The 17,696-nt window shown below is 44.5% G+C and overlaps 1 protein-coding gene across 3 annotated transcripts in view; it reads right to left on the bottom strand.

Annotated features, from left to right (window-relative positions):
• Positions 1–1,219: 1,219 nt before the first annotated feature.
• The window catches only part of LOC112588342 (uncharacterized), a 28,911-nt gene continuing 12,434 nt past the window's right edge, over positions 1,220–17,696 (bottom strand). The window contains exons 1-3 of one of the 3 annotated variants that reach the window (XR_003112767.1): positions 2,701–3,299; positions 1,965–2,066; positions 1,220–1,661 (exon numbers count right to left, since the gene is read on the bottom strand). Coding sequence is in view for 1 of the 3 variants with exons in the window: in XM_025297909.1 (XP_025153694.1) it covers positions 1,412–1,698; positions 1,965–2,066 (389 nt within the window). In the remaining 2 variants the exon portion in view is untranslated. Of the gene's footprint in view, positions 1,699–1,964; positions 3,300–17,696 lie in introns of those variants that run through there. The other 2 variants (XR_003112766.1, XM_025297909.1) reach the window with 2 other exon arrangements.

Genomic DNA, 17,696 nt, shown 5'->3' with positions numbered 1-17,696 from the left:
CATGCTATACCTTGTTAAATTTGTTAAATGATATCTCCGAAATGGTGATATCGACTTATGTAAATTATCTCAGCTGTTGCTATAGAAAAAATGATTCGATCGGACGTATACGGCACATTGAGGTTTCATAATGGATAACATAAATATGCCATTGCTAGACGTAATAGAGAGACTCGAAAGTACGGCGGAAACGTGTACCGATTAGAATATAAATTAGCTTTGAGTGCCGTCACAACGCGACCTAATCTCGTTATGTTTAGGAAATATGATGCTGATGGAGTAGTGCCTGTCAGTCACCTTCGGTGATAGAAGGCGTCGTTCATTGGCTAGGGAGCGGTGGTTGAATATGGACCAGGGGAGATGTTATTTATTCTGTACGTGTCCTAGGAACTCTCCTTTGGTAACACAAAAGACAGGCTGTATGAATCACGATGGATGACCCCAAAAATACAATATTAACGAAGCATCTTCGCAAGAGTTCAACGTTGCTATTCGTGAGAAGAATTGACGAAAAATCGCACCCCATATTAACGATCAACGGATCTCGAAACTTCTAGCGACGCTTCTATATACTCGTATATGGATAAAAATGAAGATTCCTAGTTATCAATGAATAGATTGCCATATGTTTTTAAACGGTAAAGGTAAAACAAATTTTGAATATATTATCAAGCATTTCGCAGAAACTGGCAATCATTTCACTTAAATCGTTCGCTTTGGTTGCGATAGAAAAATCCAATTTGCCCAGGTCACGACGGGCGTACGCGCGATATAAAACATACCTGTCAGTGGCGCGGAAAGCGGCTTCCACAAGAGTCGGTAATGCACGTGTCACGTGAGTGGCATAAAAGACAGGAGTGATGGAAGGCTAAATAGCAACAGTGTCGTGACACGCAACAGTGACCGAGCGGCCGACTGTCCCTGTCCGCGTGTGGAGTCACTGCGGCGCGACAAGTTGACATGTTTGCACAGAGGCCGCACGCTGATCGCGCACGAGCATTAACAAATACTCTGCTATTCGCAGGGTAACAGGATACATTCCGCACGTGTACAGGATGCGCCAAAGGAAAGTTCATGAAAGGTGGATGGCCAGGAATCATGTACGTGTCGACGAGTTACATGGTTCCTACCATCACGCGATTAAGATAGATTTAATAATATCGACGTATATCGATATAAGGAATAAGTGTTATGCGATATGCAGCCGCGTGCAATTTACATTCCTCCTTTATTAAGATCGGTAATGTAGGACGTCATGTTGCTAATATAGTACAACCACTACGCTTTGAAACATTTTGTGCGTATTTTGTTATCGCGAGAATTAGCGTTAAGACATTATAAAAGTTAGCTGACGAAACGATTTAAGGAAAAAATGGCGAGGAAGGCGTTCGTGTAAACGTTGTCCTCGACGTTATACTGGCACTCCATGTTCCCTCTTTATGAGCCCTTGCAGCAGCTCGCCGCCACGTATTTTCCTCTTTCGTAATGTCTCCGCGCGGGTCTTTTGTTCCCCTCGATGCGGTAGTTTCACCGTAACGTATAAAGTTTGTGTTTTCTTGCGTGGCGTATAGTTGGCTGTTCTCGCTGGCATAAAGCCGGAGAGGTCGCCAGAGGAACTAGAGGGCGCTTTAGGACAATGTACGGCTACCTCTTCCATTTTACTGAAAACGCTTGGACTGAGACTCGAATTGAAGATATCTGGGTCGAGATATAGTCACCGTTACAAATAGTTAATGAATATCTCGATTGGTCAATCGAATCTACTGACAGTCGACACGTATATAATGTACAAGACATTATTTACAAAGTTATCAACTTCTTATAAAGACTTGTATCCTCCGAGCCAATAACATTTATGTAAACGTGATCCGAAGATAATTGACGCGTTCAGTTCCAATAATATGTATAATGTTCCTATATAGAGTTAGGTAATTGCTGTTTCGCGACAATAACGAATGACTTACGATTATGTTTTCCTTGGTTCTTCCAAGTCCCTCGGTGGAGGAGGGGAGGCAGAATGGGTCGGCGCAAAGCAAAGTAGTACAATCTGCGAGACCGCCACTTGGCTGTAACAGATATGCCTTGGAAATAAATGTCTGTATAAAGGAGTTGGCAAGTTCTCCGCGGATGATATCAAGATGCCGCTGGCTAATACTGCTCGCCAGTTTAGTTCAAGGGTGAGACATTTCACCAGAAAACTTACCCCTTTGTCCCGCGTTTATCTTTCTACTTGCGATATGCTCCGATATCAAAAGAATTTTGGCTTTATTTCCTTACTTTCATTCTCCCGGGAACGACGCGTTGCATCCAATAAAGAGAAATTATATCTCGGCTAGGACATCTTTTGCCCGGGAATAATCCTGTATTGTCTTTAGCCGACGGTGCTGGCGCGCGTGCCATGTCTTTGACAACAGCACGAATTAATTTAATTTTCACGTATTTTAAGTAAGTAACACAGTTCAAACACAGTCGTATAAATCTACAAATACCTTCCACTTTGTCAGAGAGTATTTAGAAAGCGCAGCATTCGTGAAGTTTTAACTTGCAGATTATAATTACAAATCGTTAAAAAGTGAAATCAATCGTATCGATATTCAAGTTAACTGACGGGACAATTGCTTAAACGTTAGAAGGTGTTATTGCTCAGTAATTGCCACGGAATTCATCTCAACGCTGGCGATAAGGAAACACATAAATTACCGAATAAGACAAGCGAATACTGCACCGGAATATCACGCGTCAACTGGCTAAAGCGCTTGTTTCGGAAGTGAGGAGACAGCGACTGTCGCGTGGCAGATGCTTGGCCAGTTGTGCGTCTTGTTCCATTCCGGCCGAGAGGCAGAAATGTGTCAACGTGTCCGGCATGAAAGACGAATGTCCTACGGAGGTTCTCATTAGTAGACCTCACCGGGAGTGTTCCAGTGTCCCTTCGCGCTTTTCCATTCTCTATCTTTCATGTTCGCACTAGCGAGGATTCTACAGGTACTCGTGAACGTCGAGGAATCCTCAATTGTTTGCCCACGCCGATGCCTACGTCGCGGTTAATTTTCATATTCGTTCGTACAAAAAAGTCCCGAGTAATAATTCCAATATTTATATTTAGAGTGATATTTCCCTTTCAGTCGAACGTTTTGTCTGGCCTTACCAATATCAATGAAAATTGCTAATCGTTTAGATCGTTAGCTCTGATGCTATCCTCACTTTTTCACTGTTTGGTAACTAATTTGTCCATTGTCAATGAACATCTTACAAAAGATTGATCATAATATCCATCGAAAGCGCAAGTTCTCACCAACGAAACAAGCGCGGAGAGAATCACATTGCTTTTTTCTATTTTTCCTATTGGATGTGGAGAACACCACCACAATAGTGCTACCTTCAAAATTGAAGCTTTCCTAGCGACGATCCTAACGATGAATTGACAAATATCTTACAATGATAGTGCGAATAAAGAAACTGCAAATGAGCAACCAGAATTCGTCAACGCAGAGATACCTTTTGCACGCTAGCTTTCGACTAGGATACGACTAGGTCTGATAGAAATATGGTCGTAAAATACGCCTGCCACACACATCTTATCCCTTTCACCACCACGTTCCGAGAGCATCGACCATATATTCACGCTATGATGGCTTCGGAAAAATGGTATAAAACAGCAATTTTACGACGATTGATCGTGACACGTATTTTACTTCTAAATTGACTCTAACTCGAGGCTAACATACGGTTATGACGTTGCCGTTATCGAGGAGTCGTGTATCACGATTGATTAAAAATAAACGTGACAGAATATATTTTGCGTTCCTCGCGAAAAACGTCATTGTGCGAAAAATTTCTGCGATTAATCCTAACGTTTGTGTCTACGCTGTTTCAGTTATAAATCAAGAACGATCGATCAGTGCTGGTCTACGTCACGAGTACACAACAGTCATGTCTCTTGCACAAGGGGCGCACAGGGGTCTTGTCGTGCGAGCTGTATCACCGCTGCATCCAGCAGGGGTGAAACTAAGTCAATCCAGTGTGGTGTGTCTTTGCGGCTCTAATCGTCTCTCACTTGATATTGGCATTTGAACAATCGCTTGGACGGCCAATAGTCACTTATAACGACAACAGTCGGAACAACAGTCGGACCTATCAGTTTTATCGTTTGGTTTAAGACAGGCGCCTTCCTGGCAAATAAAATGACAGCGTAAAACGACGTTAAAAAATAACCTGAGGTCCAACCTGGCGTACGATCTTACGTACGTTCCTTCGTAATCTCAGTAAGATCGCAGTTCGCCGCTGCGAAATGGTAGAATAGATCGAAGTCACTTCTCGGCGATCGATCAGACTGGCGTGCGGCGGCCTTAATCGGCAACGCGTACACGGATCGGTACACGCGTCAGGACGCGACGACGTAGTTAACGGCTTCCAGGAATGGTCTCTCGCTCCGGTCTCGACACGCACTCACTGGCCATATCGAGGCTCCATCTGCGGCTACCGTGCCACGCCGACAGACGTTTCGCCGATCGGCAATCTCTGCCGGATTATTATGCCTGTCCACCGGCTATGATCGCCGCGGACACGGCGGTATGCCGGCCTCATTAGCTGTTCGGTGCTCGGCTTAAGCCAATGAGTAATGGGCGGCTGCACAGTGCTGCCGCCATGACTGCTCATATCTTTCCCGACAGATTTACCGTCCTCCTTTATTCGGCGTGCTGCTCTTTTAAATCGCGTTAAGATTGACGAGTATGCGTTTTGTTCGTACAAACCTATAATTTTAAGCGTGCGTTCTCGCATAATCCATTCGATCGTTATCGTTCTAATTGCCTCAGTAAAATATCGATTTTATACAATATCATTGTTGTTTGCATTGACTGAAAAGACTGAAAAATGTATCAGGCTGTTTGTGTCTTCTCTCTATTGGAGAGAACTGTCTCTTAATTCAGTTCAGATACTGAACTATTTGATTGAAAAATGCTGCGCACCTCTGCTGTGTGTGTATGTGTGTGTGTGTGTGTGTGTGTGTGTTAAGAAGGTATTATTACTTCATAATTTGGTAACCAGCGCGCACACAATCGTGATCGCTATCGCAGTCGCATGAATTTCATATTACAGATTTTCGTAAACATCACGTAATCTTGATATATTCGAACGATTGTCAGGAAGAATACGCCAGGTATGATCGTTGCAGACGCGCTGGTATGCCGAACTCATTAGCTGTTCAGAGCTGGATTTAAACCAATGAGTAATGGTGTTTCATTGCCGCCGCGCGGCTGGTCATATTTTTCTACGCCAACTTATGGCGCTGGCCGTACAAGCTGCAATTATTTATAATGCCAGTTCGAAACCGGCTCTCATACCTTTTGTCAACGAGTTAGAAATAGGCAACACGCGGCTAGATTCCATACATTATAGATTGCCGCAATATGCTAGATGGAATAAATAGCTGTGTCAGAACTCCGTCAATATGATTATTTATCGTTGGACCGGCATCGTCTAATCGCAATTCAATGGCGAACTACGATTCATAGGGCATATTTCGACCGATTAAACTAGAAATTATTCCGGTGAAACGTTTCACTACGTGCGGAAATAGCGCTTTGACGCGTTTTAAATATCCATGTATTCGTTTATTTGTCCTTCCGGAATAGTATCGAGCAAAATGGTTATATCATTTTTATTCTAGCTCGAGCATGGTGCTATAATCCCCAAGGATGAATATACATGCATGATATAACAGAGTCGATGGGAATTTCGATGTTCGCTCTGTGTGTGCAAAGTGCCTCTGCCTTCTTCCGCCATTATCACACAACTCCTGCATTTCTCTCAGCACATCATACAACAAATGTTTCTTTTTTCAAACTTACCAATTTTCATTTTCAATGTCTGATCAAAAATACATGTTTTCTCGTAGCTTTTTCATTTTCACACCGGCGGTTAGGCAGAAAAGGCATGTATAAAGAAACATGCATGTATAAAGATGCTGTGACATAAGTTGAACCACGTGCGTGGTTCAACGATTTCGATAACGGTTTATTTTTCGTACATATTCCGAAATCGTAAATAATACAAATGATGTCTTATCGCTCCGATGAAGGGAACCGATAGTCTTGAGGAATTACTTCTTTCACATTTCATTTTATGCTCGTTCTTCTCTGGGTGATGCCCAAGATGCCGCCCACGCATGCGTCTATAAGAGCCGACTGATATATCGCCTCGTTAATGTTTCGCTTCATCAGATGTTATGACTGAACATCCTTTACCCTGCCACTGGGTGGTCATTTCTGGCTGCTCTTGTTGCGAGGCCCGGCGTTATAAATTATAGCGGACGTCGCCACGCGCTCGTAAGTCGCGCGCGTTTCGTCTTTCAGGATTATATTCTGTAAGCTCCCATATCATCTCTACGACATCACGATCAAAAATTAATCTGTAGCATCATCACAACGTTATGTCGCCTTGCGTTCTTCGTGCCATCCAAAATAAACAACATACCCGCGAAATTGTATCTAGTCTAAAGTAAAGCGCAATTGAATTGAAGTGTCGTAAGGAAAGAAATCGACTGAGACACGCGTAACGTTTGTCGATTGTTAAAATTGCGAATGTGTGTCAGTTAATCTACGTAAACGTATTATATAATTGTGATCTGGTGGATCTCATCATACTTTACAATCTCACCCAAGACTGCTCGTTGCGCAAAAATATTATAATCGCAAAAGCGTGCTGAGTAATAAATTTGTCTCTATACCGCTGTCGTGCCAAAATTAATGACAAACTCGCAGTCAAATTATCCGTGCTGTCGAAACAACAAATCTTTGTCTGCGAATCTTTACAACCGTTGGATAGTAGTTGATATATGAGGACTAAGAAATACGATGTGATTAATGTTTCCACCGTTGTATCCTCGTTCTGTTGATTTAGGCAGACATGTGCTCTCTCTCTCTCTCTCTCTTTCTCTCTCTCTCTCTTCTGCTTCTGTAAATATCCCGATGTCTTCTTCTTTTTTACTCTATCGCCTTTTCTTGGATAGTATAACTTGGATAATAATATATCAGTCATGCGCGATCAAAAAATCGTTTTAGACTTAGTCATTGAAAGTGTGCAATCGGACGGATGATTATCTCTGGAATTCCTGGAATATGAAGGCATTTGACTGAATATTTTCAGTGATCTACAAGCCAGGGAATTAACAACGGTCAGTATACACTGATCAACGATACACTGATTCACTGTTCTCCGTAAAAAAAAACGTAAACTGCACGAACGTGCCTTTTAACGGTGAGGAAAAACTCCAGAACGAAAATGTGGAAATATTACACGATAAAGATTATCTGTCGCGTCGAGTTATCGTTTCCCCAATCCAATTTCCTATTCATTCTCTGAACTTGACAGTCAATCTATGCGTATTACGTAGGGATCGTCGTAGACGACGCATTCGAGGGTGAATGCCTTTCCGCGCGGTACACGCACACACATACCTTCGTGCTGAGGGTCGCACACACGTACGCGGTCAAAGAATAGCGTAGGCCACGATCTCTGTAAAGGCGTCGCCGTTTAGATAATAACGCGCATTTTATCTCCCTCATAAAACCTAATTTATAGCCACATCCCAAGTCCATAGGCGTGTACGTACGACCGTCGTGAATAGGAAGGACTCCGACAACGACAGTGCCGTAATTTTGGGGAAAGTACCCGTTTGGGATTCGAGTTGTTTCATAAATTTCTTTCCAAAATGATAAAGCGTATCGCTTTGGAAATTATGTTGTACAAAACGGTGTAAAAATTCCATTCGCACCAAATGTATTCCCGCTTGTCGGCGTGTCTACACAATTATCAGAGCTTAGTAACGAATTACCGTTTATAACAGCGAAACTAAATTAAAACTTGCGCTTAACCAAAGGAAAGAGTAAAATATTATAATAAAATATTTCAAACTTCACGATTCTTTTTTTCTGTAAGCTGCTCGCAATACTTTGAAACTTTTGAAGCACATGCGAATGATACAATACGGAATAAATTTTAAAGAACAATATACACTAACACTTTATCGTGCTCTGAATCAATATAGATGGAAGTAGCGTGCGCAAAAGTTAATGTTCCTGTAAAATAAACGGCAAATATAATAGATACGCCACTGAACAGCGGCGTATACAGATGGAGAGAGAGAGAGAGAGAGAGAGAGAGAGAGAGAGAGAGAGAGAGGGTGCGCGTGACGGAGAAGGCGGGGGGAGGACAAGTCTGCATCAGGAAAGGTCGCCGAGAGTGAATAGGACAGTAATATTATATCGGTGTTGAAACTTCCCCTTCGGCATTTAGGTGACGAAAAATATGGGCCGTCACGTGCGCGCGCGTTCACGATGGCTCGGCGCAGTTACCGACGATAAACCGCGTACGTGTTTACCGTATAATCTCCGACGGGCGGCGATAAATCCGTGATTTACTCTCATTACCGTGCCTCTGAGTGTTACGACTTGTGCTTACGATATACAGCCGACGGGATAGTTTAATTTATTCATATTGGCGTACCGTTTTCTACCGCCTGTGTCCCACTTATAGCCGATCGAAATAAGAGTCACACCAATGCACGCGACAATAATGAGCCTCGTCGTTATTTGACTCGAAAATAATCCTTTAATTGAATGGAAATTTATACATTCTCATGCACCTCTGCCCAGCGCATCCCAATGTGGCAAGTTTGCACATTGGCGAAACTAATGCACCTTTATTTTTTTTCTTCCGCGGCAGCGCGATCGAATTTCTCGGCTTTGTAGTAACATATCGATGGTATCGTTAATACAATATGAATCGGCACGATTGTAACGAGTAGAAACGAGCGGAAATGTTGTCATTTTGTCGTAAATGCCAAAGCACCGATTGTTTGTCAGTTTTCTTTGTTGTTTACAATTGTATACTTTTCTCATCTTGGCCTACTATAATCATTCTTTTCATACGTAATATATAGTTCTAACTATATATACGTAATATATAGTTCCAATGTCTTTCTCAGAAACATTAACCAACCAAGAAGCCAATAATCTTGTTATTTAGCGTTATAGCTTGAATTTAGCTTTTTATATCAAATCACTAGCGTACAAAAGTACAGTGTATACCCTTACTGACTACGGTACAATAGGACTGCATAACAATCCCAAATACCGTTACGCAAGAAAACTATTAACGTCACCTGGTAAGTTTCGACGATTACGGTTCGCGTTCCACTACTGAGTTAGAGAGAACCGCCTTCGTGTGTGTGTGTGTCTTGCGTTCTCCTATCGTGGTTTTCAGACAGAAAAATGTATATCGAGCCGACAGGAGGCGCTTTGTCAAGTGCAACGAATTTCACACCGGCACATATCTAAAGTAATGAGAGCAGCAATATGGACGTGTTGCACGAGAGTGTAGACGGGATCGCAGGAGGGGCGGAGGAGGTATCGCGAAGGAACGGGGTATAAGGTAACATACATCACGTTCCCAGTTTATGGTCCGATACGCTCCTAGGAATTGGCACCCGTGCCGAGCTTTCCCGCAAATGCAAGGAACGCCAGGGGTGCGAGGGTAGGAAGATACGAGGCGTTATGGCTCTTCCTAGCTCGTAACCTCTGGTCATAAAGCTACTGCACGCTAAAATATTGTCCGCCGCCGCGCCGCGTCTCCACGCCTACGCGCCTATCCGTCGATCTATCTTAATGCTATTACCGTAATTTATTAGCGTCGTTCCCTGCCGATAAATCGATCCTCCGTGTCTGCCCGAAAACGACTTCGGCCCCAGTGTAAAGATTGCCCGTAATTCGATTATGAATTATTAGGCGTATATAGAAATTTATTCGATTAAAACTACCGGTAATTAATAACCCTTTCTCGCGTGGCTTTGATATGTCATCAGTTGTGAATATATAGAGCACGATGTAACGTACAAATTAACATAATTCTCAAGAAGAGTGGTAAACAGAACGGCTGCATAAAATGCTTAATATGCATATGCACGATTCTGCTTTTTAACCTGACAAAAATATCCCAGCAATTACCATGTATTACCACTGTTACCGATTGAGGAAATTAGAAGGTCATTTATTGCTCAAATGATCCCCCCAATTATTCCGGTACATTACGACGACTACGCTAGGCCCCGTGTTGGCGAATCGGCAAAGGGAGCGATAATGAATATAGGTTGGAATATTTTGGCACACCCGGTTTATTCAGTAGACCTAGCCCCTTCAGCGGTTTCGATCGATGCAAATATAAGTCATGGCAATGATTATAGCAAGGATGGATGAATGGAACCGGAAGATGATACATCGGGTTTTTAATTAAATATTCGGTTATCGGAACAATTTCCCTTATTTATTGCAATCTATTAAACATGGTGGAAACATGGTTTATGTTTGATGCATTTATACATACTGTGCGAGTTTTTAGTTGAAACTTTAAGGGTTGATTCACCAATCTATATATATATCATATATTCTGTGAATAATCGGAATCAATTCACACGAGGACGGGCCGACATGAAGCAACCGTGCGAGATTTTCTTTCTACGCCGTTGTTTAATTGTTCGACTGGCGATGAGATTTGACCAATGATGTTACCAAATATATATTTCAAAGAATACCAACAGACATAGAGCGAGCATGGAACAAAAGTAGTATTCGATATTCCACGGCCGCAGAGTGTCGAATAATTCAGCAACGCTACGCAGTCCATTTCGGGATCGCGTAAATTTTCACGCCCCCGAAATCCCCGCTGTTGCAAAACAGCTCTCAGTAGAAGCGCGGCTATCACAGCCGACGACAGCGTTTCGCGGCTGGACAAAGTGTTTCCCGAACGTCGTAAAAACAAAGCCGGACAGTTACGACGGTTCCGCGCTCTCGAAAAATATAATCGCTATAACAGGCTCCCTCGCACAATGCGCGGGCATTAAGGCGCGACTATATTTAACGACGTGCGCGCGGTGCTTCGAGAGAGCTCGCGTGCACATACGCACACGCGCGCACGCAATATTATTATCTCGTGATTCATAGCGCGCATTCATAAATGTTCTCGGGCCGTATAACGGCGCGGTACACGGCGGCGTGTATCGATTAACGTCGCTTCCCGACGGGATTTACAGCCGGCGACTAAATTATTTAAAGTCTTCATTTGTAGCGCGACGGATGGACGGACACGAGCTGGCGACCACGTAGCCGGTTCTTCTTCGGCCGACGGTGTAAGCTCCTTGTACAGTCGATAACAGAAATGTTCGTCGCCGAATAAAGTCACGTTCACACTTGGCAGTTTACATTCGCCGCAAACGTCGATTCCGGTACTGGCAGACGAGGCGATGTACACTTTTCGATGCATTCAGAGCCATTCAGTGCCGCGTATAATGCATTATTACCCTTAATGGGTTATTCTCGGTAGAGGGGAAATAGGGGGAATAGGGGACGTAGTAGCAGTTTCGGCAGGTGCCTATCGAGATTGTATCTTCAAGATTTACTAACTTACTTAGTGTGTATTTTTCGATCATTAAATAATATATTAACGTTAAAAGAGCGCAGATTCTTCGCGTGTGTGTTATGTGTGATATGAAATGCACGGCCCCCGACTATATAGGCCGCTATGGGCAGTCAAGAGATTGAAAGATTGGAGAGTTCATGAAACAGTCTTACTGCATCTATAATCACATGTAAGAATAAGATTTGTATGCCGCGTAAGCTTGTAGTAACTTTTACACTCGAGTATACACGACAGAGATCCTCGGATTGTGTTGGCGTGCCGCGGCTGCCACCGTCCACGCCACGAACGTCCAAACGTTCCGGCAAAAGCGTAAGAGCGAAAGAGAGAAAGAGTGAGAGGAGGGGGGAGGGGGAGGGGGAGGGGGAGGGGGGGAGGGAGAGAGAACGGCAAGAAAGAAAAACGGGGAGGAAGACGGAAAGCCACAGTGCGCGACCAAGGGAGAAGAAGCGTGTGTTCCGGGCGTTCATGGACAGCACATCGTGCACAACGTCGGCGAACTCGTGTGTGTTCCGTGTTCCGAATGCACGGAACAAGCGCTGCTTGTCCGCGGCCACCTGAGTTATGATCGCTCTGTGCCCACCCTGCCTGCACGCTTGTCTGCCCGCCTGCCTGCCTGCCTGCCTCCTGCTTACCTCCTGCTTACCTACCTCCAGGCTCAGCTGACTGCCCTCTTCTTCACCCTTCTCGCACGCTTTCACAGCGGCCATCTTGTCTCTGGCCGAACCGGTTGGCTTCTTAAGCTTAAGGTGGATACACACTGACAGCTGGACCACATTGCCATGCTAATTGCATCTGTGAGAGAGAATATCCCATCCAGCGTCAAGAAAGAGAAAATGCACATTATATACCCATCGCGTAGCAAAATAGATCGCAGTGCTCTTTAATTGGACAAACTTCTCAAAGCAGATGAAAATGCTGCGATCGTTCCCACAATTTACGTCCGTTTCAAAATCCATCTCGAGAAGAAACGTGTTGCGATCGCGTTTATCCCGCCAATTATACAGCTGGCGAAACATCCGTTCATCATCTAACAAACTTTTTCTTCAGCGGGCCTCTCTCTCTCTCTCTCTCTCTCTCTCTCTCTCTCTCTCGCTCGCTCGCTTTGAACCAGCCTACCGTTATCTAACCTAGCATCCAGAGAAACGTATATAAGAACTGTAGTAAAACAGTAGGCTGAAAGCGCGCGCGCGCACGTTCGCACACCGCTGAACATTGTCCCACGTGAGATGTACACGAAAGATATACGCGCGCTGTAATATACAGCTCCGCGTGCGTCTCAGTGACCACGCAGCAAGATTTATCTTTCATTAGTACGTCGTTTGCATTGAATAGACACGTTACGGGTTAACGGGCCGCTCGTTAATTGTTTGTTCTCGTTCTTCGTTCTCGCTCTGACGCTGGTTCTGCCACGGCTTTGACAAGGTACACCCCAACGGGGATATTACAGGAGCTGCATAGCGTATATCGGCCTGGGGTATGCGAAAAGGTGTAAGAGAACCTTGGCTGCAACCCCGCGGCAACGAGGCGTGGTCACCGCAATTACCTCGATAGAGTTACAAGACTCGTTTTATGCCTTCGCACGAATTTATTAGCCCCATTCGCGTCAGTTTAATTACGGACACGACCCGCCGTGATTCTCTCCTGTCGGCTGCTCACCAACTCCCTTTTCCTGGCGAAAGTGAGTCGAGATCTGCTACCGCGCCAGAAGGATCATGATCTCTGTCCGCAAAACGCAAAAATGACGGAATAGCAATCTAGAGGGGATGGAGAGCGTGTCATAATGAAATCAGTAAATACATGCACTATGGTACCTTCGAGCCAAACTTGAACAGCTACACTTTTCCCTTTCACTTTTTCCTTTCGCAAATATTAAAGTAGCGCACTGTTTCTTCATTTTATGTTTAGTCATTCACGCAGATTTATATTTGTAAACCATATTTTACCAATGAAAAACGGTCGAAGCGTACGTCCTGGACTGACACACGTCAAGTTAGATCTAACGAATACGCATCGGTCATCTTTCGTTCGTCAAATCAGGTTTGCCAAAAAACTTGAACAACTAGAACAACTAGAAAACAGTGTATCATTTGAATTTTTGTAAAAGAAAAAATGTTACTTCATTTCATGATTCAAAAACTCCGTGGTACACTTTCTACATCATCATTATGAGAAACCCTGTATTAAGTATGGAATACACGCGCGACCGCATGGTATCAATCGCATCCGCTTTGCACTGAACGTATCCTTGAAACTCAAGCGGTAATTAGTTCTACCACTAAACGCTTAACGGAATCCGAGAAGCTGCTAACTGCTTTGCGCCTACGCAGCTCTCTCCCTCCCCTTCCCTCTCTCTCTCTCTCTCTCTTTTACTCTACCTTCCTCTACCTCTCCTATTCCATCTCTTTCTACCTATTTTCCTCCTTGTTCCTCCTTTCTCTTTGCTCCTTTTGGAAGTTCTCCGTTTCTCTCTATATCGCGTCATCTCTTCACCTCTCTCCCTCTCCCGGTACCGCAGCCACCGCCGCTTTCCAGCTAATTGTGAGCAATTAAGCGAGGCAAAGTCAAGGAATATTACGAAATTAATTACATCGCGAGATTGAAGCTGGAGAACGGTGTGCAAGGTGTAGATAAGTATTTAAATTAACGCGTTTTTATACGTTGCCAGACACGCTTCGCGCACGCTGCGCCCGCATTACACTTTGATTTCATTACACGAGTTTATTATTGATTTCGAGTTAAACGAACATTGTTTCCTTTTAATTAATTTTAATGCCTGCATATCTATATACGAAAAATCGCGATGTAACTGCCTCTTCGTCTATAAAATATTTGCTGTTTCTTCCCCATTCGTCGAAACGCATCTCCTTCGAAAAGCACATCATCACAAAGGAGCACACGCGTGAATACGAATGAAATCCGTGAAATCGGCAATCATCTAGAAAAACAAACATATAAAGGGCTCTTTCCAATCGGTGATGAAAGATAGTGTGCACTTTCACGCCTCGCTCTTATAATTGCATCTGCATTGAGTGCCAAAAGGGTGGAGAGCAACAGCTATGAACGTTTGCGCGAGCGTGACGCTCGACATTGAACCGCGTCCCCTCCGCGAACCTAGAAGACAAATCGGCCCCGGTGGGTGCAAACGTCGTAATTATCGGAGGCGGTAATCTCTCGACACAGGAGAAAAGGAGGAGGCGGTAGAGGAAGCAGAGGAGACGCTCAGTGAAAACTGCGTGACAGAGTGGCTCGGCCTGTTCACCCTTGGCGTCCTCTGGGCTGGTTTGCCCCCCTTTTGCCCGGAGTGTCGGCCATACATTACCGCCGTTAGAACCCGCCGGCACTATATTATTCCCTGGCGCGGTGTGGCGCGGCTGGGCTCGGCGCGGTACGGACTGGCGTAGCGAGCGGTAAAACGAGATAGCAGTAGCTGAAGAGAGAAGAGAAACAAAGAGGTCGAGTGGAAGAAGTGAAAGAGGCGTCGAACAAGCGAGAGAGAGAGAGAGGGAGAGAGAGAGAGAGAGAGGGAGAGAGAGAGAGAGAGAGAGAGAGAGAGAGAGAGAGAGAAGGAGAAAGAAAGAGTGAGAAGCAGCGTATCAAGTGGATAAAAGAAGGAGAGAAACATAGCTCACTCGGCTGCTGATAAACTACCCTCCGCGCTCACTCCGCAGGTATAATAAAATGATATCTGGCCGGCTGTATCGCGATTCTGGCTGCGAGCGGCCGAGCCGACACAAAGTTGCCGCTTGCGCGCCTGCGGCGGTCGTGATAAATAATGCCGCGCGGCTTGAGAGAGGCAGCGACGGCGGCGGCGGTCGTCGGGCCACGTCTATACAGTCCTTCGCGCCGTACCGTGCCCCGTGTGCTGCAACAAGCCACACCACCGGAGGCGTTGTCGAGAATCTCGCGAGGACCGATCACGTTGGGCACGGTACTCTCCACTCGTGTACAAACCTTCCCACACAAGAGCACAACACCTTCCGTTTCTACGACAGACACTTGCGGGCCTGTCAGTGTCGGTCCATTTCACTCATTCGCTCATTTCGTGCCTGGTACGATAAAACGGCCGGCTTACGTTTCTGAACGCTCCTTCCTACTTACTCATAAATTGCGAGGCTTAGAGACGCAACGCAGGCTGAAATACTTATGCCGATACGTCGTGCGAGCGGGCCGACGAGCTGGAAAACAGCGTCCCAGCGATATCACGCCGCGACAAGCGGTCGTTCCAGTTTGCACGAAACGTCCTGCATGGCGACGTGAATACGACGTTGCGTGACAGCCGGCTCGTACGCTTTGCTTCGTCGACTTTATCGGATGTAATATCGGGCCCAGAGTGCAGCGCGATGGTATCATCCGCCGCTATGCTTAAAACCGTCGAGTTGACTCAGGATTCGCGCGTACTTTTATATCGATCTTAAACTCTTACGTTGGCATTTAACTGGTGCTGTGGCTGTGCGTGACATATGTGCCTATTTTATTTGACATGCCAAGAGATTGAAGGTGTGTTAAATATCTGTCAAAGAAAAGAATTGCACGTTTTCTTACTTGACGTATCTCACTTGAGAGTTTAATTAATACAAACTAATAAGCGTAAATGTAACCTGGAATTGACAATGTGCACATATCAAATAGTCCAGCTATTTGATCTTTAAACCTAATCTCATTCAACCTAGCCTAACCCTAGAGTGACCCAGGTTGACCTAACTCAACCTTAACCTTAACCTAATCCTAACTTAACCGAACCATGTACATAAAGCACGATTGGCGTCTCGAAGTCGCGAAAAAAAAACATCTGACATCTGACGACATTGCAATGCAAGATATCAAGTTTTATTGATGGCCAAGGATTGAACTCAATTGTGAATTCTTGGAAAAGACTACTTTGAAGGTCTGATATCTCAACCGACATTTGAACGAATGAAATCTCTCAAAGAAAAATATCGACGTGTATATTGATTTCTCAATTGACATATGCTTACGTATGTCTTCCTTTCCGATCTTCTAAAGATGCTTCAAAAGATTTTGACTTATTGCAAAGTGTCAACGAAATCAGTTAAGCCATCAAGGGGCTTGTCGGGCCCGATCGAGAGTGAGCTTGAAAAGTTTCGAGGAATCGACCGTCAATTGGGTGAAGAAGATCGTTGAAGATCCATTACGGAACAATGTCCAGTGATTAGCAAACGCCAGTGATGCTAACGACAAGCAAACAAATCGTGGCTTATCCCGGATTACGTCTCCCCAAGGGGTACTTAGTTGCCACGACGAACCGGGGTCTATACCCCGGAGCCTAGTTCCGAATATTATACACCGCCTGTCACTTCCCTCCGCTATGGCTTATACCACCCCGACTCCTCCTTTAACCTGTCAGGTGAGAGACGCCGTACCAGTTATCCGATGGAGAGAAGCCTTGACGAACGCCATCCGCAAGACCGCTCTTGTTCGATCACGACAAAAGAGAACGCTTGCCTCTGTGTGTCCGTCGACGTACCTTTACAACGAGCGGAGTTTGGCAAAAGGATAATCGATGGTGTAAGCTGATGGTTTACATCGAAAGACGTTGTACGCTATTATGGGCCCAACATCCAAAATTATCGGATACACGCCTTGTGCCTCTAATTATTACTTTAGACACGGCTTTTATAACATTTATTAACGAAAACTATTAATTGCATTCCGATTTCGCGATTATTTCGCGATTTTATTGAATTCCTCAAAATATACATAAAAAAAGCCTAGTAATATATATATATATATTTAATAAATAGTCATACTTAAACATTATTCTTTTCATTCCCTCTCAATATCCCCAACGGAATGAAACGATGACGGAAGAAACATGAAACTTTGCGCAACGTTATGTTTTGGCGAATCGAGATGTGACTTTATAGTACAACAGAAAACACTTGGAAATACACGCGCACACCCTTAGTCATCCTCTGAAATATTATCGGGATAATTTTAATAATAATAAGATCTGTGTGAGGTTAACACAGTCGTCTCAAAGACGACTGCTCAGCCAAATACGTCAAGGTAAAGTGGCAAGCTAAACGAGAGTCGTGAATGCAACATGTATTATGCGTATGGAGATAATATAGAGCCCTGGGGAGGTGGCTGACTGAGTTTATTTCGAAAGACAACAATAGAATGCATCGGTAGAACGTATTGTATGCAGGAGGGCGCGGTATGGCTCACAATGCCTGCTGCATTATGTATCGCATGCTGGTGGT

This window comes from Harpegnathos saltator, unplaced genomic scaffold, assembly GCF_003227715.2.
Source record: "Harpegnathos saltator strain DR-91 unplaced genomic scaffold, Hsal_v8.6 scaffold192, whole genome shotgun sequence".
Taxonomy (NCBI): Eukaryota; Metazoa; Arthropoda; class Insecta; order Hymenoptera; family Formicidae; genus Harpegnathos; species Harpegnathos saltator.
This window is presented reverse-complemented; position numbering and strand designations above follow the sequence as displayed.